The sequence below is a fragment of the Mastomys coucha genome, unplaced genomic scaffold, assembly GCF_008632895.1.
Source record: "Mastomys coucha isolate ucsf_1 unplaced genomic scaffold, UCSF_Mcou_1 pScaffold9, whole genome shotgun sequence".
Taxonomy (NCBI): domain Eukaryota; kingdom Metazoa; phylum Chordata; class Mammalia; order Rodentia; family Muridae; genus Mastomys; species Mastomys coucha.
In genome coordinates this window covers 106,519,421-106,546,484 of record NW_022196915.1, presented here as the reverse complement: position 1 = coordinate 106,546,484, position 27,064 = coordinate 106,519,421, and the positions used below count along the sequence as shown (strand labels likewise).

Here is a 27,064-nt window from a genome sequence, read left to right as displayed (position 1 = left end):
TGTACGTAGCATAGGTGGAGGTAAGCACAGGCAGGATTGAGCCTACCTGAAGACCCCTGTCGGATGGAAAGGCTGCAGCCAAGCTCCTACAGGAGGAAACGAGAAGCCGTGGCTGCTGCTGCTTGTCCGAGTGCTGTTAGTGGTCAGTAGCTTCCTGACTGAGTATTAGGAAGAGGGGGGCAATGGTTAAAGACAAGCAATTGGCAGCTTTTGACTTGAAGGATTAGTTGAAGGCTCTCCTGGTACTACTAAACAAACGTGGGGAAAATGATAATTTACATAATCCTCACTTTATTGGGTCGTTTTAAATGTCCATATCAGTATATATTTCCTGAGGCTTCTGTAACTACAGCAAACCAGGTCACTTAATAATACCAAGAAAGGTGTCCCAAGCTAAAACCTTAAAGGGCTGTTGGTATGACCACTTCTCCCAGTCTGCAGGAGACAATATGTTCTGCCTCCCCCAGCTAGCTTCTGGTTTCCTAGGCTTTCCTTGGCTTGTAGCAGATCACTCCAGTCTGCCTCTGTCTTCCCGTGGCCATCTTCCTGTCCGTCCCTGTCTTAATCTTTCATATGTGTCTCAGAATAGCACACAAAGACACAAGCAGATATTCTCAACCTATCTCTACACATTGGCTTTCATTTTTGTCTGGAGAGGAAAGTATGGCTTTCAAGGAATGGTCTTAAGTCCATTTACCACAACTTACACACATATATGTTGTTATGGGTAACAAAGGAGAAATACTGAACATATGCTACATGATCAGAACTGTGGATTCCCTGCCCCATAAGAGTTAGTTCATGGGAAGCCCAGAGCTTAGTGACATTGATGTTTAAGAATAATGTTTTTGTACACTGTGTAAAGTTTACCCTTATGCTATTCAAATGCTGATTTCTTTGCCTTCATATCTTGTTTCAATCCAGACACAACATTGTAATATTTATACCAAGAATCTCCTGTCTCAAGTTTTTGTAAACAATTCTTACTATTTATTCTCTGCCTTATCAATAAGTGCTGGTCACCCAACAACTGGGCAGAGTAGAGAAAAGGGCATAGTGTCCACCAACCAGTGGAAGGAGTGGGGGGTGATTCAGATCAGTGAGGATGGAACATTAGGAGCCATGAGGTAGGGGTCCTGAGAGAGATCATGGAAACACACAAGATTAACATAGAAAGGAAAGAGATCATTTAACTGCTCAGCTATGGAGGTACAGCTTTAAGTAAATCCTGGTTTCTCTGTGTAGTTATTGAGGATTAGCATAAGAAATATAGCCCCCAGTTTTAATTCACTGTTTACATTTATATTAAGGATAATTCATTTATAGATGAAGCCCCATGTTGGGTGCCATTTTGTTGAAATTTGGCCTGGTTCTTTCTTCCAGCCTCACTTTCCCAGAAATAAGATCAGACTCAGATTATATTAACAAATACCTTGGCCATATAGCTAGGATCTACTTTTGAGTAGATTATAACTAAAATATGCTATTTATTTTAACGTACATTCTGCCACATGGCTGGCTGCCTGTGCCCAGGTACCATGTGTCCATCTCCTTACATCTTCCCAGGCCAACTCCCACGGCTGGCTCTTTCCCAGAATCCTTTCTGTCTCCTAGATGTCCCACCTCTATTTCCTGCCTAAGCCATAGGCCATTGGCTTTTTAAATTGACAGGTAATGCATCCATACAATACACAAGCTAATCTCTCTGCATTGATGGTTTGTTCTTAAAGGTCAGTTGGTTACAGACAGGCTGAGCCCTCTGTGTGAGCAGAAAGGGAACACAGTTATGTCTCAGAGCACAGTATTTTCTTGGTTACAGAGTGGGTGAGCGAACATTGGATTTATTTAGGCAAGCTTCAAACATTGTTTCTCAGAAGTTATTCCCACATATAGTTGGGGCAGGAAAAAATGATATAGGACAGAGAAATTTCCTGTGAAGATTGTTGAACTGAAATTCGACCCCTTGAAATCTGCCTCTTGAGGAAATCTGTATAAAAAGGCAAAGATGCCATTCACTCGTGGATGGCAATACTAGGAGGAGGTGACGCTCACCCCTCCCAGGGACCTATGTTTGAAAGTATTTGTAATACACCGTTTCCGAGTCATTGAAGAAAATAATGCAGCTCAGCTTTAGCCTCATCGCTTTGGCTGGGGTTTGTTCTGTGTTGAGTGTGATGTTGGAGTGTTAAGTTGCTCACAGGAAGAAGTAGATGAAGCCCCTGTGCACCAAGAGAATTTATATCTGCATAAAATTCACATCTCTGAGGATTGATTTCCCCAAAGTATTTTTGTGGAAAACTGAGGTAGTGTACGGTGGTGAGGATCCCACGAGAGCTGCTTGACCCCATTGCTGGTCACTCAATACGTCTCTCACAGCGGGTATAGAGGCACAGTGCAGTGTGAGGGTAGTGTATGGTGGTGAGGATCCGACGAGAGCTGCTGACCCCATTGCTGGTCACTCAACACGTCTCTCACAGCGGGTATAGAGGCACAGTGCAGTGCGAGGGTAGTGTATGGTGGTGAGGATCCCACGAGAGCTGCTGACCCCATTGCTGGTCACTCAACACGTCTCTCACAGCGGGTATAGAAGCACAGTGCAGTGTGAGGGTAGTGTATGGTGGTGAGGATCCGACGAGAGCTGCTGACCCCATTGCTGGTCACTCAATACGTCTCTCACAGCGGGTATAGAGCCACAGTGCAGTGTGAGGCTGAGCTTTTCTGGATTTCTCTGGGTCAGAATCTTTTCAACTGAAAGCCAAGAGTGTGGAGATAGTGCCTTCCTGACCATTCATCTCTGGGGATGTCGGGAGCTGATGTTGTAGTCAAGTACAAACAGAAGGAAAGTAGGAGTGAGAGTCCCTGACAGTGATTGTGGGATACACACCCCAAGACTATGTATTCCACATAGTCTTTGATCATAGTGGAGGAAGAACTTAAGAGTTTTGAACGATGTTCTATTTCACGTGAGCAAGTTTTCTAAGACAGGCTACTAAAGGGTTCCCTGTGAGTTGCTCACTGGGTAATAGCAATGCCAGGAGAGTCTTAAAAGCTGAAGGTTGGAACATTTTGAAATTGAGAAGACAGCCAAATATTGAATCTGTTGCCTCCTGTATATGTTAATAATGTTTAATAAAGAACCGTCTGCCTTAGATTTACCTTCTCCTGTCCTGAGGGAAACATGCAGGAATCACCTTAGACTATTCTCCTATCCTAACCCATCACTCACTCCTGTGTGTGTGTGTGTGTGTGTGTGTGTGTGTGTGTGTGTGTGTGTGAGTGTATGTGTTGTGCGTGTGTGAGTATGTGCATGTGTGAGTGTGTGTGCATGTGTGTATGTGTAAGAGAGGGTTGTGTGTGCATGTGTATGCGTGCATGTGTGTATGTGTATGTGAGTGTATATGTGTGTGAGTGTGTGTGTGTGCGTGCATGTGTGCGCGCACATGTGTGTGCGCATGTGTGTGTACGTGTGTGCATGTGAGTGTGTGCACGTGTATGCATGTAAGTGTGTACATGTGTGCACGCATGTGTGTGTGCATGGGGGGGGGTAGTAGTCTGTCTGTAACACCCTAGGTGGGACTCCTATCCACACTGAAACACTAGGGGGCTAACCTCCTCAGGTCCATGTTTGGGTATCACATTTGCTGACGCCAGCTTCCACAGGTTACAAAGAAGGGATCAATCATATTACTGCTTAACTTAAAAAAAGTAGTCTTATAAAAAAACTTAATCACAAGTCTAAAGTTTTATATAAAAAACAGTCATTTTTACTTTAAATCCTCAGGGTGCACAAATACTCATTAACATATTTTTACTAGATCATATTAGGAACCTAGGGCAAAAATGGATACAGGAAATTAATCATCTTATCACCAGCCCAACCTTAGCAAGAAAGGCGCCTCAGCTGGTACTAGCTGGGCTGCCACTCTTCCTGTTCACTGGCCTCAAAAAACCCCTGGCTCAGTTATCAAGTGTGTGCCTTTCTGAACTTTAAATTGTTCCCCAGAATTTTCTACATCAAGGCCACTAACAAAAACATCTATACCTAACTTTACTAACAATTACATCTCTAAATTCTTTCATAGTGGATGCTAATCACCATGACTAAAAGCAATCCAGAGAGGGAAGGTTTTATTTGGCTAACACTTCTGTGTAATCATTTGGCAGCATTCTGTTTTCCAGGAACACCATGTGTCATGTTGACCTGGTCACCCTGAGCACATCTCTTTTAAACTGGTTTGCTAGGCCACAGAGGAGTGCAAAGCCGTGGCAGATGTGTTTACTGTGCTTACCTGTGACATCCCATGAATGAGTCAGGGATGCCTATACCTGAGTGGGGAGCTATTCAACTGTTGGGGTAACTAGTCAGGAAGAGTAGCAAATGAGCTAGTATCCGTGTGGAAATGGAGAACTTAAGAACCCGTTCTTGGCAGTATTCTGTGGAATATAAGATTATAATCAGTGACGGTTATAAACACATACTGTGCTGATTCAATGCGTCCATGATATGAAGCTCTTAGGAAGGCCAGAGACATTTGATGTTAGAACTTGGACTCAGGAGGATTTGGGCCAACTATAAATGGCTCAAACATAAAAAGATGAAATTTTACCAGAACAAAAATAAGTCCTGTTCTGAGGTCCCAAAGTATAAAGTGGGTATTATCTTCCCCAAGGATCTGTGATTGATTCCCAGCACCTATATCAGGCAGCTCACAACTACCTATAACTCAGGTTCCAGGGGATCCAGTGCCTCCAGCCTCCAAGGGCACCTGCATTCACACACACACACACACACACACACACACACCTTCCCCTATACCCATATGCACATGACTGAAAATAAACCAATCTTAAAAAATAAAGAAGGTGTGGTAGCTGTGGGTGGGAAGGGTAACATTCCCTGGACCCTTGATGAGCAAATAGTTGGGAGAAGAGTCTCCCCATCTGTGAGGAAGCAGGGCCTGTTGTCTAAGGGTTGTGCTTTGACAACAGTGGCAATGCATTGTTATATCCTTTTCCTGGAATGCCACTTGAGAATTTAGACTTCACAGTTAACCTCCCTCATATTTGTCTTTCTCTTTTGTTTGCAGACCTGAGAAGATGGCCAAACTGCCAGTGATTTTAGGCAATCTAGACATTACGATTGACAACGTTTCCTGTGACTTCCCTAGTAAGTGTTCCATCCTGTGTAATAAACAGCCTACATTTTTATTTAGTTGGATTTTCCTCTGGTCTGTATTATTTGGAATTTCTTTTCAGATTATCTAAATTCATCATACATTCCCATGAGGCAGTTTGAAACCTGCAGTAAATCTCCAATCACTTTTGAAGTAGAGGAGTTTGTGCCCTGCATACCCAAGCACACCCAGCCTTACACAGTCTACAGCAATCACCTTTATGTTTATCCAAAGTACTTGAAATATGACAGCCAGAAGTCGTTTGCCAAGGTAAGTGCACAGACTTACAAGTCCCCTTTAGAAACGTGTGTGTGTGTGTGTGTGTGTGTGTGGTTATAGTTATAACTGTACGTATGTACTGGGTTTTGTTGTTTTCCCCCCTTATATCTTCCTCTAACATACCTCTGCAGGCCAGAAACATTGCTATTTGCATCGAGTTCAAGGATTCTGATGAAGAAGACTCTCAACCCTTGAAGGTTTGTTTTTCAAATATATATAAAGAATTGGCACATTTTAATTATGATTATCACAACCCAAAACAATATGGTGTTATACAGTATATCGGCTTGTGCTAAATGTCATAGAATGTGTAGGTTAACTTCTTGGTCCTAATTGACTGCGTGTTTTGTTGTTCTTTTTGGAGGTGGGATTTCTTATGTATGCGTAGCTCAGTAAGCATATGTTAAATACTCACCATGCATGAGACTGACTAGGCACTAAGAGTCATGGTATAAATAAGTGAAAAGTCTCTCTGCTAAGGAGAAGGGTTGAGTATGTACCCTATGGGAACAGCAGTCAGCCAATGTTACCTGTGACCCACAGATAGCACTACAGTTCTCTGACACCTACAATCCTGTCACCCACGATCCTGTGGCTATAAACTTTTCACATAGGTGCCGTTAAGATCCATAATTTCTAGCTTCTAAGATCATTGCACAGATTTAAATTGCTCACTGCTATTTACTTCAATAGAACCTAAATCCAAGCACTCCAGCTCCAGAGCCTAAATTCTTCACTGTGTTAAAATGACTTTCCCAGAAAAGGAGGAGACAAACGTGTAAAAAAATACTAGTTGGGGGTGGTGGAGCACCTGCCTCATACTCTCTCCAAGCTCTGAGTTCCTTTTCCTACTCCTCCTAAAGACAGATGGGCTGGCTTACCTTGTAACTTGGGCACCCCAGCAGGGCAGGCAGGAGGACTTCTGCACACAGGAAGTTCCAGGCCAGCAGGGGCTGTGTGAGACCCCGTCACAAAGGGAGGGAGCCAGGGAAGGAAGGGAGGAAATGAGGGGGACGAGAGAAAAGGAAACTCACAGTTTAGTCACAAACATTGTCATGGAGAGAAGTCTACCTGAAATGAAAGAATAAATTTTTTAATGTTTTTTTAAGATTTATTTATTTATTTTATATATATGAGTACACTGTAGCTGTACTGATGATTGTGAATCATCATGTGGTTGCTGGGAATGAAGGTTGCTCGCTCCAGTAGGCCCCACTAGCTACAGCCTAAAGATTTATTTATTATTATATCTAAGTTTACTGTAGCTGTCTTCAGACACACCAGAAGAGGGCGTCAGATCTCATTACAGATGGTTGTGAGCTACCATGTGGATGCTGGGATTTGACAGTTCGAAAGAGTCAGTGCTCTTAACCACTGAATCATCTCTCCAACCCTAGTGTATTTATTTTAATTTGGACAAATACAAATTTTTGCTTGGAAAAATGAGAGGACAGAGGAAAGAGTTGCCCATTTCTTGAAAGATATTCAAGAGCAAAGGACATTTGCACAGAGGGATCGTGCAAATGGTGTGGGCAGGTATGTGAAAAGAATAATAAGGTGTCAGAGTGGGAAGGGGTGGGCCACTGGCCTGGGAAAGTCTCTGGTTCATGAGGGCCCCAGAGACCCAGGCTCTCTCAGGCAGATGCAGTCTGAGCAGCTAACTTTGTATGAAAGGAGCCACGTTCAGTACCACACACCTGACCAGTTTCACCATCAACCGAACCCCGTGCTTATGATGCTTCTCCCTTTAGTGCATTTACGGCAGACCTGGTGGCCCAGTGTTCACAAGAAGTGCCCTTGCTGCTGTCCTACACCATCAACAAAACCCAGAATTCTACGATGAGGTAATGATGTCCTCAAGGGATGATACAGTTTGACCAACCTTAATAGAAGCATGAAGTTGCTTGCCTGTCACAGCAACAAAACTCCGTCACATGCTAAAGTCATAGCATTTGGTGTTTGCTTTATATAATCTTTTTATTTAAGTAACATCTTTGTTGCTAAAAATAAAAAGACAAATTGCAAATAAATGAAAGAAAATTCTTCATCACTCCCTGAGTTCCACAGTTAATGTTCTAGCAAAGCTCCTTTCAGCTTCGTCCTTGGACCTAATCTCTCCTGAGTCATCCTGTGTATTGGTGCATTCTCTCCTAGAGAGAAACTGGTGGAGAGGGTGTTTGTTAGACGATTGCTCTTTTACCTTTGCAGATCAAGATAGAACTGCCCGCCCAGCTGCATGAGAAGCACCATTTACTGTTCACCTTCTTCCACGTCAGCTGTGACAACTCTACCAAAGGAAGCACCAAGAAGAAGGACGCTGTGGAGACACAGGGTGGGGACTCCAGCTTCCCTTGCTTCCTTTGTCGCCATGTTGTCGTTTCATCATCTGCACATTAGCGTTTCTTAGTCATATTTTGATTCTTAATATTCACCCTTTTGCAGAGGGTTGTTCTGGTGGGTTTCTAGGCAATGGTATAGTCATGTGCCTGAATTATATATGTAACTTGCTGGTGGTCTGACCCTGAAGAGACGAGATGTAGAGGCGACCTGGAGGCCTTCGCATCACCTGCTCTGATTGATGGTAACAGTTGTTGTTGCCCAGGCTTGCAAGGCTCTCCTGCAGGAGTCTGTGAACTCACAGAGGGTTTTTTATATTGTTCTTTGTTCTCAACAGTTGGCTTTTCCTGGCTTCCTCTCCTGAAAGATGGAAGGGTGTTGACGAACGAGCAGCATATCCCTGTCTCAGCTAACCTGCCATCTGGCTACCTCGGTTACCAGGAGCTCAGCATGGGCAGGGTATGGGATTTTAAGAATGTTTGGTTTAACTCAGTTTCTTGAGTAAACAGTAAGAATGGCTAAAAACAATAACACACAACAAAGATAGCACACAGAATTTTTATCAGTCCTAACATTTGGTTTCTTTATTTATTTTGAAGTAAACATGCACAGTTAGAAGCTGCTTCTGATAACACTTAACACAGTGTTAATTACAGTTCAGGCATTTTATAAGCCCGGGCTGACAGTGTTGCAGCAGAGAGACATGGAGGTACGGGCCTGACATGGGCCTTTCTGAAAAGTAACTGTGTCAGGAATTCTTTTCCAGTTGGTATAGACCTCGGGAGGTGAATCTCTTTCCCACATGTTTGTTCCACTCTGTCTGGAGTCAACCTCATTGCTTCTCAGAGCCTTGAGCTTAGGTCTTCTTAAGATACTTGTAACGCCAAGTGTGGTGGTGCATGCCTTTAATCCCAGTGCTTAGGAGGCAGACGTGAATCTCTGTGAGTTTGAGGTCTGCCTGGTCTACATAGAGTTGTGAAGTAGGATCCATTTCCAGTGAAATGGACAGTAGTCTCTGACAGCTGCAACCGAAGGGACAACTTCCACAGCCCAGGAGGAAGGGCATGTGCTCAGGGGAAGAAACTGGCAAGTACAAATGCAGACAAGGCTGCGTTTCTGCTGTGGCCAGATGTAGCTTTCCAGCCCTTTGAGCCCCCAGTCCTTCACCAGTGTCCTCGTTGATGGCTCACCAGTGCCCTCGCTGATGGCTCACCAGTGCCCTCGCTGATGGCTCACCAGTGCCCTCGCTGATGGCTAATCTGTTTGGATCTTTTCCCATTTTCTTTTTCAGCATTATGGTCCAGAAGTTAAGTGGGTGGAAGGAGGCAAGCCACTGTTGAAAATCTCCACTCATCTGGTTTCCACAGTGTACACGCAGGTGTGTGCCATCGCATTCTAGTGACTGTGACTGCTTGCACATCTTGTCTGGGTCCGTCAGAGTCCTGGTGACTTAGGAGTGTATTTTTACACTATAGGCCTGCATTTGAAGAAAGTGCGTAGAAGGTACTTATGCTTGCTGGTATACATAACAAATACTTTTGAAAGCTGTGACATTTTTCAACAATTTTCCTCTGGTGGAAAGTCTTTAGATGTAGTTTGTACACAGCCAATTTTATAATCTTAAAAACCATTCGTGGGGCTGGGTAGATGACTCAGTGATTGAGAGCACCAGGTATGAAACATGAATTCCCACAGAGTGCCCAACACCCGTGTAACAAGCTATGCATCTCACACATGTATGTGGGTACTAGGGCTTGCTGGCTTCCAGCCCAGACAAGAAAAATCTGAGCTCTGGTCAAGTTCACAGAGAAGAGACCCTGCCTCCAAGGAAGAGCACTCCCAGTGTCCTCTTCTAGCCTCTTGAGTACACACACACACACACACACACACACACACACACACACACACACTCAAACAAATATTTATAAGCCTTTCATGTTTGGTACCTGAAGCAGATTTTCTTGCTTCTAGAAGAATGTACTAACAGACTTTCTTCTCCTTCTCCCCTTCCCCCAACCTAGGATCAGCATTTACATAATTTTTTCCAATACTGTCAGAAAACGGAATCCGGAGCCCAAGCCTCAGGGAGTGAACTCGTAAAATACCTTAAGGTACCAGATGGGTTTTCATCCCCCTTTAAATGTCTTTGGGAGTAAGGTGGGTCCCCTTTCTGGTGGTGGATGTTTTCAATGCCCCCTTGTAAGCTTCTGTACAGATGTTTCTACCTGGATGATGCTATCACGGTGATTAGATAGTGGACCAGAGTGAATGCAGATGTAGCCCTGCTACTGCCTGTATGCTAGTCCCCTGTGCTCCCTCAAAAACAGTTTCTCTTGTGCTCACTGGATACAGACCTTTGCTGACTCTTTACTGTGGTTCTGCAGTTTTGCCTCAGCACTGGGGAATCTGAATGCTGCTGGGAGGCGAAACTCATGGGCGCTATGCTACTTGTCTTCCTCCGCTTCCATGGCTGACCTGCTGCTCTGGGGAGGCAAAGGCAGTCTAAGATAGGGGTCCAAGCCCATGTTTCTCCGGGTGAGAAATGGTGAGGCCTGGGACGGAGACTGTGCTTCTCAAACTCCTGTGTACCCAGAAGCCACTGAGGACCATGAGGAGGAGTTGGGAATGGGTCATGCAGGCCTGCAGTGAGCCCCGGAGGGGGGAATCCGGCTTAGCTCAGAGTGAGTGTCAGGAGTGCAGAGGGGCCTTCTGCAGGAGACTTAGGCTGGGCTCTGTGTGATGAAGGCTTTCCCCAGGCAGGCCTTGCTTGTCCAAACTGCTCATTCATGGCAGAGGTAGAAGCAGGGTGAGCCAGGGATTAAGTACCTTTTGCAGGAAGGGATGCCTAGGAATGGATGCCTAGGAATAGATGCCCATTGGCTAAACACTTGGGACCCTAGATACCTCGTTAGCATAGAGAACTCTAGGATTTTATGCTATGTGACAGGTTGTCATGGTCTTCTTAATGTGGTGTAGTGGTCATGTGCTCCAGGATAGGAATCTAGTCTGGAGCTAGTCCAAACTCCTGCCATTCTCAATTATGAGTTTTATCTGGATTCTGAACATTACTACTACCTTACCAGTTCTGTCTGGTGGCACAGTCCACTGCCCCCCCCCCCACTTACCTGTTGGATGGCACAGTCCACTGCCCCACACTTACCTGCTGCTGAGCACAAAAGAAGCAGTCCTGGCTTAGCCATTTGCTGATATTATAACAAACTACCTGAAGCTGGAGTTGTGAGGGCTATGAGAGGATGGATCAAGGCATGAGTTGGGTGTAGAGAGGAGGAGAAGCAAACTCATCATTTTTAAGGAACCCACTTGAGCAGTCACAGTGACCCATTCCTGAAGCTTGAGCCCCCGTGGCCTGATTGCCTCTCCTTAGACCACACCTCTTCCTGAATTTGCATTGAGAGTTAAGTTTCTGTCATAGGCTTTGTGAAGGGCACACTCGAATCCTAACAGTCCTGACCCTTAGATAACTTCTCAGTCATTGTAGGAGATAATACCAACTTGACCACAGCATCCTGTGTAGCCAGAGGTAATACACCTAGCCTGGCCCAGCTGTGTGCAGGAGTTCCTGGAGCCAGCAGGAAGCTGTGAGAGGGGGACTTTGATACAGAACTTGATTATAGAAGAGTACTTTGAAAACAGTCACTAAATGGCATTCCAGGCCTAGGACAAAGTAAGATCTGAGAGATTGGGTAGAGACTTATATTTGATCCAGTCAAGAGAAAACATCTACGTATCTAAAAGAAATGAACACACATACATTGACTGTTAGCCTCCCCCCCCACTTCAGTGACAACGTAAGACCTCACTGACCATTCTTCTTGGTTACAGCTCCTCTTGGTTCCTCTTCTGCTCCTCTCTCTCTGCTTTAAAGAGCTCTTGTAATTCTATTGTTCCACTGACTGTTCCTTGTTTTATGGGCAACTAGTTAATAGTCTTTACGCCCCTGCCCTGTGGAACATCTTCATCGATCCTACAGTTTAGGACAAAGTCGTCCTTGAGGGCCTCTCTGCATACCCTCCACTTTCCATTCATTTTAAAGGGAGTTCTTCTATCCTTCCTTGAAATGAAGTGGCTATTACCTTAGATCGTATAGTAGGCATAGTAGCATTGACCCAGGAACTTGGGAGGCCGAGGTGTGAGAGTTACTGGCAGCCACGAATTTCAGTTCAGCCTGGGTCCATAGCAAGACCCCATCTCAAAATGAGTAACTGAAATAATAGATTTTTTTTTAGAATATAACACATGTTTCACCATTTCTTCTATGAAGAGTCTGCATGCGATGGAAGGCTATGTGATGATCGCCTTCCTGCCGACCATTTTAAACCAGCTATTCCGGGTCCTCACCAGGACCACCCAGGAGGAGGTTGCAGTTAACGTGACTCGGTAAGACGGGGGGGATGGGGGCATCGTGGGTAGATGGGTGGATGGATGGATGGGTGGATGGATGCGTGGATGGATGGATGGGTGGATGAATGCATGGATGGATGGGTGGATGGATGGGTTGATGGATGGATGGATGGATGGATGGGTAGATGGATGGATGGGTGGATGATGGGTAGATGGATAGATGGATGGATGGGTGGATGATAGGTAGATGGATGGTTGGGTAGATGGATGGTTGGGTGGATGGATGCATGGATGGATAGATGGATGGATGGATGGTTGGGTGGATGGATGCATGGGTGGATAGATGGGTAGATGGATGGATGGGAGATGATGGGTAGATGGATGGGTGGATGAGTAGATGGATGGATGGGTGGATGATTTGTAGATGGATGGATGGGTGGATGATGGATAGATGGATGGATGGATGGGTGGGTGGATGGATGCATGGATGGATAGATGGGTGGATGGATGGTTGGGTGAATGATGGGTAGATGGATGGATGGATGGGTGGATGATGGGTAGATGGATGGTTGGGTGGATGGATGGTTGGGTGGATGGATGCATGGATGGATGGCTGGATGGCTGGATGGATGGCTGGATGGATGGTTGGGTGGATGGATGGATAGATGGATGGATGGGTAGATGATGGGTAGATGGATGGATGGATGGATGGATGGATGGATGGGTAGATGGTTGGGTGGATGGATGCATGCATGGATGGATGGATGGATGGATGGATGGATGGATGGATGGGTGGATGATGGGTAGATGGATGGATGGATAGATGGATGGATGGGTGGATGATGGGTAGATGGATGGATGGGCAGATGGATGCATGGATGGATGGATGGGTAGATGGATGGATGGGTAGATGATGGGTGGATGGATGGATGGGTAGATGGGTGGATGATGGGTAGATGGATGGTTGGGTGAATCGATGGATGGATGGTTGAGTGGATGGATGGATGGATGGATGGTTGGGTGGATGGATGGGTGGATAGATGGATGGATGGGTGGGTGGATAGATAGATGGATGGGTTTAGGTGGGTGGATGGATGGGTGGATGGATGGGTGGATAGGTAGATAGATAGATGGATGGGTGGATAGATGGATGGATGGATGGATAGGTAGATAGGTAGATGGATGGGTGGATAGATGGATGGATGGATGGATAGGTAGATAGATAGATGGATGGGTGGATAGATGGATGGATGGATGAATGGATGGATGGATGGATGGATGGATGTTCTTTTTCCCTTCAGTCTGTCCACACCTGGAGCCTCTCTGGGATTCTAGTATGTGTGCTGAACATTTTACCAGAGAAATGTCTTACTCTTGCACATAGGCTGCACATCTGATTCCTTGTCTCCTTGTTTGCTAAGTGCCAACAGCATCATCGTTCTGCTGCTGTGAAGATAACGAAGTGTTCCCATGTCCATATCACTACTCATTGCTTTATTCATTCCTGTGGTGTGTAGGGTCATTATTCATGTGGTTGCCCAGTGCCATGAGGAAGGATTGGAGAGCCACTTGAGGTCATATGTTAAGGTATGTAAAATAAATAAATGAATAAGTCAAGCTGCAACAATCACTTACAGCTGTGGCTCTCCAAGTTTCCTTCCAAAGACTTCTTTCTAACAAGCCTCATTATTCAGGGGTGCATTTGGAATTTAATACCTATGAATCTCTTTGGTCCCTTCTGCCAAGGCTTGTACCTGAAGCAGGGGAGTTGGAAGACAGGCAGCCATTCCTTCATTAACTAATTTCACCCTTTACAAGATGAGTGTGACTCAACTGGCAGGGGGGTGAAACAGGAATTGTTTTAATTGATCTTGGGTAGACCATTACTCATTAGCAATCTTCATGTTCCTTTTTAAACCGCCTAAAATTTCCCAGCATCCCTGCTGCTTTTGAGACTGGAAGGTTAACTCTGGCCATAGTCAAATGACAAGGCCATGTGGAACAGCATGAAGTGTTAGCATAAATAGCAATAGGTTCTTAATATGTACTTTTAAATAAGCATACAACAAACACTATTCTAAAAAGTTATACGTCCTCTTATGTGTGGACTGTGGCTTTGTGGTACTTTGCAAACTAAAATTTAGATTCTCCAGGATCTGCTACTGTGTCCTGTGGCCTGTTCCTAGAGGTTCTGTTACAGATGGAATTGTGTGCCAGCTGGACTCTGAGCTGCCTCGTACGGTTGTCATGTCTTGGATGGGTTCCCTTGAGACATCCTGACCACCCTCTCTCTGTCACATGACAGTCACCCTCCCACCTTCGTTTCCATCCCTTCTCCCACCCTTGAATGTGTACCTCAGTCCCGATCTCCATTCTCAGGAGCCTCACAAGCTTTCTGCCCCTACCATGGAGGAACCCATGCTGTAAAGTTCCTCTCTTTCTTTTCAAAGTTTGCCTATAAGGCTGAGCCGTACGTTGCATCAGAGTATAAGACGGTGCATGAGGAACTGACGAAGACCATGACCACCATTCTCAAGCCTTCTGCTGACTTCCTTACCAGCAACAAACTTCTGAAGGTAACATGGGCGGCCAGCCTTGCTCTCCAGCTTTAGAACTCATCTTCAAGGGTTGGGGATGGATCTCAGTTGCATAGTGCTTGTGTGACCCCGTGTGAGGCTTCAGGTCTCATCTGCCCAAACAATAGCATATCTGATGATGAGGGGGCAGGGCTAAGAGGGCTGATGAATGGGTACTAAGAGTGCTCAAGAGGGAGAAGCTTCCTGGAGCTGTTGCACAGTGTGATGGAAACAGAAAATAGAAAATAGATGTATGGAGCATTCCCTTGATTTCTAGGGGAAAGAATTTTTGAAAGCTGTTACCATAAAAAAAAATATGAAAATGTTTAAGATAACCTGAGTTAAACATGTTAAAGCATTACATGTTGCCCTAATGATGCACACATATCATGCTACAGTTAAGTAAACTGAGAGCTAGCCACTCTGGCACCAAGCTACCTAGGACTCTAGATAGGAAGGAGTGTGTATCAGTTACTTTTCTGTTGCTGTGACTGACACAGACCTTGACCAGAGGCATCTTCATGAACAAAGTCTAGTTTAGCATAAGGTTGGTTTCCGATTGGTTAGAGTACATAATGGCGGGAGTGGTACCCAGCAATAGGCAACCAGAGTGGGAGTCTGAGTGTTTTCAGCTGAGGGCAGCTGTAAGCCCTCAAAGCTCTCATCCAGTGACACACTTCCTAAAGATTCTATAACCTCTCTAAACAGCGCCACCACCTGGAGACCAAGTGTTTTTATCTGAGCCTATGGAGGACATTGTTTTATCAAAACACCATAGATCCCTTGAGTGTATAATTTTCATACCAGCCTGGGCAACATGAACTCTTATCAGAAAAAAAAATTATTTTTACTAATTATTTTCAAAAAACAATTAATGAAAACTGGGTGTGGTGGTTCACACCCATAATCCCAAATTTTTGGAGATAGCCAGCAGAATTTGGAGTTCAAGACCGTCCCTCCTTACATGATAAGTTCTTTACATGATAAGTCAGTGTGAACTAACTGAGACCCTCTCTTCCCCCAAAAAATTGTGTGTGTGTGTGTGTGTGTGTATGTGTGTGTATGTGTGTGTGTGTAAAAGAAAAGAAATTCAAACTGCACAGCCTAATCAGCTGAGCCCTGTGTGTACATTTATGACAGTTGCCACCATCACTGCTAAATCTGAGTGATCAGAATTAGTTCTCCAGGGCATGGTTTGCTAGTTGGGTCCCAGATGAGAGTTGTAAAGATAAATTACCATTTCCAAAGTCTCACTGTCACCTCCGTATGGAGGGTACTGCTAAAGATGGTACAGACAGTATCCCTTAAACAAGAAATTGTCAGAAGAAAGACTCCACAAATGATCCAGCAGTGCGTCGAGTGGGAGAGGGTGTTCAGTCTCCCAGTGGGGGCAGCGACATGTTGCTGAATGTGTGCAAGGAGCAGACATCTGCCCCCAACCCCTTGGATCTGATGAGAGCCTGTCCAGTGTGTCTCCGTGCCCATACCTGCTTCTCATCGCTAACATTAGCAGCCTAGGAGAGCTGCTCTCTCTGCTAATAAAGCATTATTTTGTGTTTTTTCTTTCTTTCAGTACTCTTGGTTTTTCTTTGATGTGCTGATAAAGTCCATGGCTCAGCATTTGATTGAAAATAACAAAGTTAAGGTATGCTACTCCACTGGGGACTTGTTTACTGGGTTGAAAGCTCACATCTATTCATGTTTCCTGCGTGCTGGGGACAGGCTTGTTGTACATATTGTATGATTAGGAGCATATTTCAGCTTCACAACAGTCCTGGGAGGGATGCACATTGTTTACATAAGAAAACTAAGGCTTTGAGTATTTGAGTTATTACTTGCTCCCAGTCCTGCAGTTATTGAGTGCTAAACGCATCTAACTCCAAGGCGTTGGTTCCTGACTACCTACAGTGCTTTAAATCCAAGGAAGAGTACAGTTATTCTTTGAATAGCTTACCTGCACTGGGACCAGTTGCTTGAGCATTAATGTAAGATGCTGTCAGATGGTGTTCAGTGTCTTAACCACTGTAGATATTTCTGTTTACAGTTGGCTGAGTATCACCAGGTACCTGTCTACAGTCTCAAATTCCCCCTCTCCTTTTGTTGGTACCCGATGTGTTTCTGTGACCATGTCCTCTGGTTCCCACTGGGACATTCTGTCCCTGTGCTCCCATGAGGCTCATCCCCACACAACTGGTCTTGACTCTGGACTGGTTTGGGTTCCTGTTAGGATGTGGTCTTGTAGCTCTGTGAAGCTCTGTAGGACACGCTGACAATGTCACTCTCTAATGACTGGAAGAGCTGCTTCTGATGCAGGAGTTGGGAGTCGGGTCTGTGAACTGTGGCCATGTTGCAGCTGTGTGAGGGTAACTGAGCAGGAGGAGATCTGTGAGAGCATCGGGTTGTAGGGCTGCATGTGCCCTGTGCATGCCTATGGGGGGCGGGGAGGGAGAGAGAAAAGAAAAACAAGGAGGAGGAGGAGAAGGAGGAGGAGGAGGAGGAGGAAGAGAAGGAAGGGGGGAGGGTGGGAGAGAGGGAGGCCCCGGGAGGGGACACCAGAGGATCCAGACCTCAGCCTTTTGCTCAAGGGTTCTGCTTCCTTAGAAGCAGAACCAAACGTTGGTGGCCCAGATCCTGAAGCCATGCTTACCTGTCGAGCACACCTTGCTCCCAGCCTGTCGTTTTCCTTGGGTTTTGTGGTTGTTTGTTTTTCCTTTTTCAATCCAACTTAAAGAAATTGATTTTTACTTCATAGGGAGATGCCAGATGGAGGTGGGTGGCATTTGCCTTGCATGGAGATATGCACCCTCTGTGTGCATGCCAAGGCAGCCTGCCAATGAAGACTCAAGCAGATTGGCTCCTTGGCAATATACAAGTCTGAGCTCTTATACACACATGATTTCATGTATCACTTTTTAGTTAAATATGTTACAAGTGCAGCAGGATTGTAGCCTCTGTTGGTTTTCTGTTGTAGCCACCAAAGAGTACCACTGAGTTAGACCACTGACATTACTTCCTCAAAATTAAGAAGCTGAAAGTTCTGCAACAAGGTTTCTGTGGGGTTGACCTCTCTGAGGTGCCTATTCTGCCTATAGTTTCTTCTGCTGCAAGGTTTATGTCCTATGTGGCACCTGTCACACTGGGTTAATGCTCACTTTGATGGCATCACTTTTCCTTAGTCTCATCTCTAAAGACACTGTCTCAAATACAACCCCCACTGAGACATTTCAGGGATGCTACAGCATAAGCATATGGGCTGGGCAGTGGCCCAGTGGGAAAGAGCTTTCTGTGGAAACATGGCAACCAGAGTTCAAATCTGCAGAGCCCACAGAAAGCCAGGCGTGCTAGCATGTGTTTCTAATCCCAGAGCTGTTGTAGTGAGACCTCGCCCAGCCTGACAGAGAACACAGACAAAGAGGAGAAGAGAACCGTGAAGAGCAGGGAGCTCCTGTCATAGGGAATTAGAGTTGTCCCCTCCCTGCCTGGGACTGCAGCAGAGGCCACCTGAGAGATGACCCAGAAGGCAGTGAGCTCTGACAGCTTGTTCAAGAACTATACACACCATTGACCATCAATTTCAAGCGTTAGGAAATTAGGAAAGGGATTTAGTGGCCTGTGTCTGTTCTCGGTGCTGAATTAAAACATCACAGCAAAGATAACAGTGGCCTAAGAGTGTCCAGTTGCCAGCTCTTGCCTTTATCACAGAAGTAGACAAGAAAGTAGACAGACTCTTGGGATGATCTTCTGAGATCACTTGGCTTCATGGAGCGAGCCAAGAACTGCCAGAGCAAGCAGCCGCTTGCAGGTGCTCCACCCTTTCCAGCTGCATGGCCGGTTCCCCACACCTCTGCTCTAGGAAATGCTGTATCTGTCTTTGGAATTGCAGAGTCCTCTCCCTACCTTAATTGTACCTTAGTCCTAAAGCAATGTTTAGAGGAGGATTTTTAGAGGTCTTAAAAAAAGTCTCTGTGCAGCTGTGTCTGTAAGAGAGCTCTGGCTTCCAAAGGGAGAATGAGGAACCACAGTGTAATTGACCCTGAGGAGAGATTTAGGAACCCCTCCTGCACTGTAGAAGATTCTGATCTTCCATTTTAGCCCTGCCTGGCTTGTGCTAGAAGCCCCAGCCTGCTTCCCACAGGTACCCGTTCATCAGGCCCAGTTTAGTAAGAGACCCTGTCTCCAAACAAAATGGTGGAGAAACAGCTGAGGAAAGTCATCCTGACATCAACCTCTGGACACGCACACGCATGCACACACGCATGCATGCACACACATGCACGCGCGCATACACACATGCACGCGCACACACACGCACACACATGCATGCACACACACACATGCATGCACACATATACACGCGCACATGCATGCACACATATACATATGCACACGCACACACATGCATGCACACACGCACGCACATGCATGTACACATATACACACGCACATGCATGCACACACGCGCACGCATACACACGCACACGCATCCACACACACACACACACACAGCACACAGTTTAGGAAACAATTTCTTTTATCATTCATTATTTCCTTCCGAAACTTGGGTCAAATCCTCTTGAGTTTTTACATTTTTAGTGTTAAATATTCTGAATTTGTTCTGATATTTTTCTCTTGCCGACCTTGATTTCATCATCAGTGAGTCTTTTTTTTGAATACCGTAACAAGCTACTGGCTCATCTCGGGGGCCTGGGCCAGGGCTGGGACATGAACTGATGCTGCTTTGGTTGTGGTTGGGGGGAATTGAGTGTGTGGAGCTGCGTTTCATACGTTCAGTGTATGTCTGTCTATGTTCCTATCGGTACCTGGGTGACTATTCCCACGCAAACTGACGTGGGTTAATTGATTAATTGATTAATGTACAAACCATTTTGCTGAATCATGGCTAAAGGTGGAGGTGTGTCCACCTGGCAGTTCCGGTCAGTCAAACCACACTGTGAAGCATTCACTGAAGAGTTGGACCTAGCATCAGAAAGCAGCTCCAACAGATGGCCCTGTAGCTTCCCATCCGGTTCATGTGACTGAGCCTGACTTGGAACCATGAGAGAAGGCAGGTGCTTAGGTGTTACAAGGAGGAGCTTTTGAGAAAGGCCACATGGCAGCAGGGCCAGCCGGGAAGTTCTCCTCTGACTCGGCATCTGCGGGTGACGCTTTTGGAAACTTCTCTTTATAACTTATGTTTAGTCACTGTAATTCCCTCAGACTTGCCTTCCACTTCCTTCCTCCCACGCTGTGGTAAGCTGAGTCCTGGCACCCCACAGGTGTCTGTCCTGAAGAAGGGAGTAAGAAAACCCACAGAGGTAGGATGAATGTCCTGAGTCTGACTGCTTTGCCTTGAATCGAGACAAGAATTTTTATTTATGAAGTACAGTAAACATAGGCTGAAAGATGCATAGACTGGGCTTCCCCAAGCCAAATCTGAACATTCCTGTGACAGACCACCCCTGTTCCCACCCCTCAAGTATTTCAAGTAGTTTGCTAGTATGCATGGCAGAAGAAAGACATAAAAGGATTAAAGACAGATCTCCCACCTTGAAACCACCATAGACATTGGAGAAAGGAGATATTCACTTGGAACCATTAGAACAGAGCATAGGAAGGTATTTGTGTGACCAAGCATGAGGCAAAGGTGGAGGTAGAGATGAACTTTATGTTAAGGATGCCACACTTAGGCAAATGAGTCTTACGCACAGGCAACAGGCTTACACAGCAATATGAATAATGAACGAATAAGAGATGTTAGGATAGCCATTTATCCAGCCTGGCAATTCCCTCCTCAGTATTTACTGAAAGGGAATAAAAGCATGTGTCCACACAGAGACCTGTGCATGAATGTGCACTGCAGCTTTATTCACAAAAGCCCAAACCTGGAAACAACCCAAATCCCCGTTGGGTGAGAAAATGATAGATAAATTGCTGGTGAGTCAGTATGATGGAATACCACTTAGTAATAACAAGGAACAAAATGCTCATTCTTGCAAAAACTATGGGCAACTCTTAGAGTATTGAAGCAAAATTCAGGCCCAGAAGATCACATGGATAGATTCATTTATATTTAAGACATTCTTGAAAAGGAAAAATTACAGGGATAGAAAACAGAGTGGCTATTGTCAGATCCAAGCACAGAGGAAGGAGGCTGGCTCCTTGATCATGGTGGTTATGCAACTCTGTTCACCTGTCAAAACTTGCCAAACGTTGCTCATGGACAGTCTGAATTTAATCAGTGGTGGTGGTGCATGCCTGTAATCTAGCCCTGGGGAAGCAAGACAAGAGTGGTCATGAGTTCAAGTCTAGCTTGCATTTCAAAGCAAAGCAGAGACTTTAAAAATGAAGTCTGAGGCAGGAGAGATGGCTCCGTGGTAGTTAGGAACACCTGCTGCTCTTGCAGAGGGCCCAGACTCAACTCTTAGCACCCATATGGTGGCTCACAACTATACGTCCAGTTGTAGGGGATCTGACTTTGTAAAACCCTGGTTTTAGCAGCAGTGTCCACAGGCCTGTGACAGCAAAGCTGGGGCTGGGTCTTCCAGGAGAGCCCACTCAGAAGGGCATGTAGTTACCACATTTACAGCAGCATGTGCACAGTGAATAGGCTATAGGAGTCTGGGCCTATGTCTACAGGTACTGGACAAGGAAACCCTTACGGTCAACCTCCATTAGGGCAGCAGCTGGCAGTGCCTAGGCCAGCGGGGACGCTGCAGAAGTGGTAACATGCTGTGGCCAAGGAGTGGGAATTTCCTTGCCTGAGAAGCCTATGTCTAGGGGGCTCTCTCCTCGGAGCCATGCTTGGGTATTCCCACTCTGTACACCAGCCCATTATCCTAGACTTTATTTTTCCTTTCAGCTGTTTATATTGATCTTTATAAAAAAACATCTATTTACCTAGGTCTTTATTACTTTTCTTGCCTCCAGTGTGTGTCTTACTGAGTAAAAAGGCCTCAGTTTGTGTTTTGTTGTCAAAATAGAGTTGCTTACCATAGCTGTTTGTCGCTGCCAGATGGTCATCCAGTAGGCTCCAAAGGCCCCTAGTGGCCCTTCCAGCAGCATTGCTGTTCAGCGCTTACAGACTTACTTAGAGATCGTCTAAGAGGCAGAGCAAAGCAGGTTCATTGTTACCAGCAGTTCAGCTTGTGCAGTTAGCAACAGTGTTGCAATTCTTGCTTTCTGCCCCCACAGTCACTCTCTATGTCTTCTCTAGTGGGGAAGGCGTTTTAAAAGACATCACTACTACGCGACTCTGAGACAAAATTAGCAATAAGTCTCCATTATCGTCTAACACCTAAGCTATATTCAGCCTTCCCTCAAGAGTCCCCAAAATGTCATTTTACAGTTGGCTTGGCTGAGTCAGAATGTAAAGTTCTTGTTCTACATTTAGCTGGCATGCTGCTCGGATTCAGGGCTTTTTTTTTATTTTTTTATTTATTTATTTATTTATTTTTGCTTTTGTTTTTGTTTTCAGTTCAATGTGTATGATTAAAAAAAAAAGAACTGTGGTATTTGTCCAGCAGACTTTACTGAACTCTAGGATTTGCCAATGGTTACCCCACAGTGTTGATTAATGTGACTCCTATTCCCTACACACGTGTGTGGTCAGTCCCACTTTCCTGATAATATTGATATGTTGCCTGGTGCCCACTCAACCCATCATGGTTTTGTTTTTTTTTTTCCTTTTCCTGAGTTTGCAGCTGTTGCGTCAGCCTGGCTCTGAAGGCCCACAACATTTCGTGGGACTCCTCTTTTTAGGGTTGACCACCTTGCCTAATGGTTAGTTGGCTTTCCTGTGGGTTCTGGATGCTGATGGACTCTTAGCTCTGTCTTCCCAGGACAGAATGATCAGCTGTACATAGCAAATAGAATTCTTTTAACCTTTCAAAGCAGGTTCTGTATTTGAGAGTTGCTTAATTTGTATTCTTATAACTTGATCCTACCTCACTGGGTTCTTGACTCTGTATGTGTTTAGAGGTGGCATGTTCTTGCTGTTGATTTGAAAAACTGAAATGATTAAAATGCAAGTATGTCTAATCTTCATAATAAGACCTGGTGTTTAATGCATAAAATCCTGTAGTTCCATGTTAGAAACACATAGATTCTGGCTTCAGTCTTAAGTATGTTCTGCTTTGTGGAAAACTAGCTCAACATCAGATAACCAGAGGAGGCAGCGACATGTGGCATCAATGATTAGGGTTGGTGTTGATGGCAGCCAATCATCCCTCCCCACCCACTCCTGTTGATAGCAGCCAATCATACACTGCCCCATTCCCGCTGATAGGAGCCAATCATATCCCTCCCCACCCACCAATCCTCCCACTCCTGATGATAGCTGCCAATCATACACCCCCCAATGCTGATAGCAGCCAATCATATCCCTCCCCATCCACCAACCTTCACTCCTGATGATAGCAGTGGGTGATTTACAGCCCCTATAGGAGCCAAACTTAATTATCTTGGTAGCAAGAATGCCCAGTACAAAACTCTGAACTCGCTGGGCAGTGGTGGCGCACGCTTTTAATCCCAGCACTTGGGAGGCAGAGGCAGGCAGATTTCTGAGTTCGAGGCCAGCCTGGTCTACAGAGTGAGTTCCAGGACAGCCAAGACGACACAGAGAAACCCTGTCTCAAACAAACATACAAACAAACAAAAAGAAACTCTGAACTCTTAGCTCTTAAGTGGCCAGTAAGAAAGAAAAGGATAGAGAGAATGAGAAAGTCATGTGCACATATGTTCATGCACGAACACACACACACACACACACACACACGTTTGGCTGGGCCTGACCACGTGTCATCAGTTTCACAAGTGCACATGCATACTTACATACATACACATATATCTACATACATGTAGACAGATGTACATATATACATATTGTACAGACAGACATATATATACACATTTGGTGGATGGAGCAGAGCCCCAACAGCCACACTTTATTTCTTCTCTCAGCCTCCTTATAGCTTCTTAGACAAAAGTTCTTTATAAAATTACCTCACAGATAAAGTGTTACACAAAAGGGAGTTACAGAAGGATGTCGATAGTAAGTTCAAAGCAGTGTTTCATTTTGTAAGCTTAGTATGAGTTCAAAGCAATAGTTGCACATGGCCTTGCTTTATCATAGTGCACACTTGTGGCCTCCTCCTTGGACCTGACCTAGAATGGATGTTTTTCCTTGATCACAAATCTGTCCCAAGACTATTTCTCTTTTCATCTGTCCCAAGGGTACCCATCTTTTAAGGGTAATTGTGAAAGCTCATTGTCTTCCTCTTCATTCTTTACTTACTATTCTATGAGGAGAAAGCACATTCTGTTCTTGATTCTAACTTTATCACATCTTTCTGGCAAAACAACTAAAACCATATCTTAAAACTTTCTAACTAAAATTATTTAAATCAAATCAGTAGTTCCATAAAGTCATTAATTCATCTAAACATCATTAGAATATGAAAGTACATCTCCATACTGACCTGCAGGAAATTTGTCCAATAGGGTGGGCTGGTGCCCAGGAACATTAGGCTGTGTAATAATGGCAGTGAGAAGCAATCCTGGGATAAAGTCTCTAGGGCTGTGCCTCTCCAGAGCTCACCCATCACAGCCAGGCAAAACAGTGGGCCATCTCCAGGAAACTCAGTGCTTGCCGTGGCCTCTGCTGAGTGGCTTGTGCCACTGCTTGGTGATACCCTGGTGGTTCTATAACAGGCCAGGATAACAGTGGCTCAAATGTGACAGGAACCCTGATTTTCTGTTTTGGAAAATCGTGAGCTGATAGGTAGTTTGGAAAGGACAGCTTGTCCGCTCCCAACCCCCCACCCCAGGATTGTGCAGGGACTCAACCTCCTATCTGGTTATCCAGCCTAGGCGGTTACCTTCTCCCCCTCAGTGTTGTGGCTGGCTCACCATCACAGCATGTTCCAGACATAGGAAAGAAAAGAACATGAAAGCTCTCTGCTTTTTTCATGAGCATGGTCTGGGAGGCACCTGTCACTCTGCAGCCCATTAAGTGGAACTTAGTCACATGGCCACATCAGGCTGTAAGTTAGACTTGGGAAATAGAGTCTACCTGGACAGCCATTGCTCCTACACTCCAAAGAGAGAAAGCAAAGGGAGAGGATAAAGGAAAGGATAATTAGGACTTTTTATTGAGCTGTTAAACATTGGCTTCCTTATTTGTAAATTAGGGTGCTCCTCATTCTTGTGGCTGTTGAAATTAAATCCAATGGCTAAGAGCTTAGTTAAGCTCCCTCCCTCCTCTGTGGACTCAGGAGAAAAGAAGTGTGGTCTCACATGGCAGAAGACTTTGGACTCCTAGTAGATCTAAATATGAGTCATTTGAGTTGTGTGACTAAGCACGCATTCCTACCGTCCTTCATCCCCTATAACATGCAGAATAAGTCATAAGGATCGTACAGGATTGGATGGAAAGTAACCAGGAGTGTGTGGCACGGAGTCTGGCATGTAGAAGCATGGCAGTAATGCAGCTCCTTGCTCAGCAGTTGGTACTTTTTCTGGTATGCATTAATGAGAAAAGGGATCCTTATGTGCACTGACTTACAAGCAGAAGGCTGCCCTGCCCTTTAAACTGGCCATGTGCATTCATCAGTGTCTATGTGTCATTTGAATACTTGGGGCTTTAGCCTAGCCAATACTTTCTCTGAGAAGGGTCAGCAAGTTGTCTCAATGGGTAAACCACCAAGCCTGATGATCAGAGTTCAATCCCTGGGACCCACATGGTAGGAATAGAGTAAAACTCCTAATAGCTGTTCTCTGACCTCCACATCCACACACATATAATATATAATATTATATATTATATAATATATAATATTAATTATATATATATTATATATTATATATTATATTTAATATATGTGCATGTACAAATAAACTTGGTTTTGAGTTTTGAATAAAGAATATAAAAAGTGTCTGAGAAATGCTTGGCTTGTACTCATCATTGAAGATTCCTACAGGAAATTCAGAGTCCTGCCCCATTTTCTGCCAAAGCTCTTAGATCAACATTTCTATTCTCATTTGTATAAACTACCAAGACCCTCTTTGTCATGTCAAAGAAGGTCCAGATAGCTCACATATTTGAGCACTTTAATAATATAAATTCAAATACTGTGCTATAATTTGATTTTTAAAATTGGGTAAATTTTTCTCTTGTGAGATTTTCGTTCTTGAAAGTATTGATGAAATAGTGTGTGGAAACTTACTAGACTGCATTAGGAAGAGTATATCTCAATTTTTATCCAGTTTCACAAACGTTAGATCTAACTCTGGGGTTTTGTTTGCTTGCTTCTGTTTTTATGAACTTGGACCCCAAGTTTAAGTATTGCAACCTAAAACATCATAAATGTTGGGTATGAATCCTTTCAGTTACTACGAAACCAGAGATTCCCAGCCTCCTACCATCATGCCGTGGAAACCGTGGTGAACATGCTGATGCCACATATCACACAGAAATTTCGAGATAACCCAGAAGCGTCTAAGAATGCCAATCACAGCCTTGCTGTGTTCATCAAGGTAGGGACCTCCAGGGGGACGGGCCCCTGTTGCGGGGACATTGTGCTTTCTAAGGAGCTTCGCAGCAGAGTGATGCCCTCTGTCCTCAGATAGTAGATGGCACGTGTCTGCATCAAAGGGTAACTTAACCAGCAGACTAGAACCCAAGGTTCCACAGCTCATGGATCTGAACTAATGGCTCTTGGCTTTTTTTCCCCCAGAGATGCTTCACCTTCATGGACAGAGGCTTCGTCTTCAAGCAGATCAACAACTACATCAGCTGCTTTGCTCCCGGGGACCCCAAGGTAGCGTGGATGTTGGGCACCTTCACTTGAGTCTAGCTGGCCCATTCACACCTAGAAATCCACCTGTTCTCTGTTCTTCTCAGAATTGTCTTTTTGTTCCTCACCACATTCATCCCCTTCTTGGATACGCTGGCACTTATTTGTGTGAATAAACATGAGGTATTAGTGTTCAAGTAGCCCTGAACAAGAAATAAGCGTGCCTAATGGGGGTTTTCTCCTCACACCTAGAATGATTTAACAACTAGAAAACCCAAAGCCTGGGAGTTGTTGGTCACAGATCATTTACCAAGGCCTTATAACTATGTAACTTTTATGATAGAATTATCTTCCTTTGTTACCTTCCAGCTTACTAATTTTTTTAATTGTATCGAGTCTGTGTAATTATAAGCTACTTGAAATCCTTTTTAGACATAGAGGAACATAAGCAATAAGTGCCTTAATGTCTGCTAGAGGCATTATTTAATGGAGTGTGTTTGGTTTTCACACAAATCCCTGCAGCCATCCAACATCTGTTAAAAAA

The 27,064-nt window shown here is 44.8% G+C and overlaps 1 protein-coding gene across 30 annotated transcripts in view; it reads left to right on the top strand.

The window, feature by feature from the left end:
* Dock9 (dedicator of cytokinesis 9) overlaps positions 1-27,064 on the top strand; it is a 269,590-nt gene that overhangs the window by 173,771 nt on the left and 68,755 nt on the right. For all 30 annotated transcript variants that reach the window (XR_004116337.1, XM_031362315.1, XM_031362308.1 and 27 more), the window contains exons 16-29: positions 5,088-5,167; positions 5,257-5,444; positions 5,585-5,650; positions 7,205-7,297; positions 7,662-7,785; positions 8,128-8,249; positions 9,082-9,168; positions 9,812-9,901; positions 12,073-12,188; positions 13,670-13,739; positions 14,603-14,728; positions 16,302-16,373; positions 26,114-26,260; positions 26,461-26,544. Coding sequence is in view for 29 of the 30 variants with exons in the window: in XM_031362315.1 (XP_031218175.1) it covers positions 5,088-5,167; positions 5,257-5,444; positions 5,585-5,650; positions 7,205-7,297; positions 7,662-7,785; positions 8,128-8,249; positions 9,082-9,168; positions 9,812-9,901; positions 12,073-12,188; positions 13,670-13,739; positions 14,603-14,728; positions 16,302-16,373; positions 26,114-26,260; positions 26,461-26,544 (1,465 nt within the window). In the remaining variant the exon portion in view is untranslated. The remainder of the gene's footprint in view (positions 1-5,087; positions 5,168-5,256; positions 5,445-5,584; positions 5,651-7,204; positions 7,298-7,661; positions 7,786-8,127; positions 8,250-9,081; positions 9,169-9,811; positions 9,902-12,072; positions 12,189-13,669; positions 13,740-14,602; positions 14,729-16,301; positions 16,374-26,113; positions 26,261-26,460; positions 26,545-27,064) is intronic.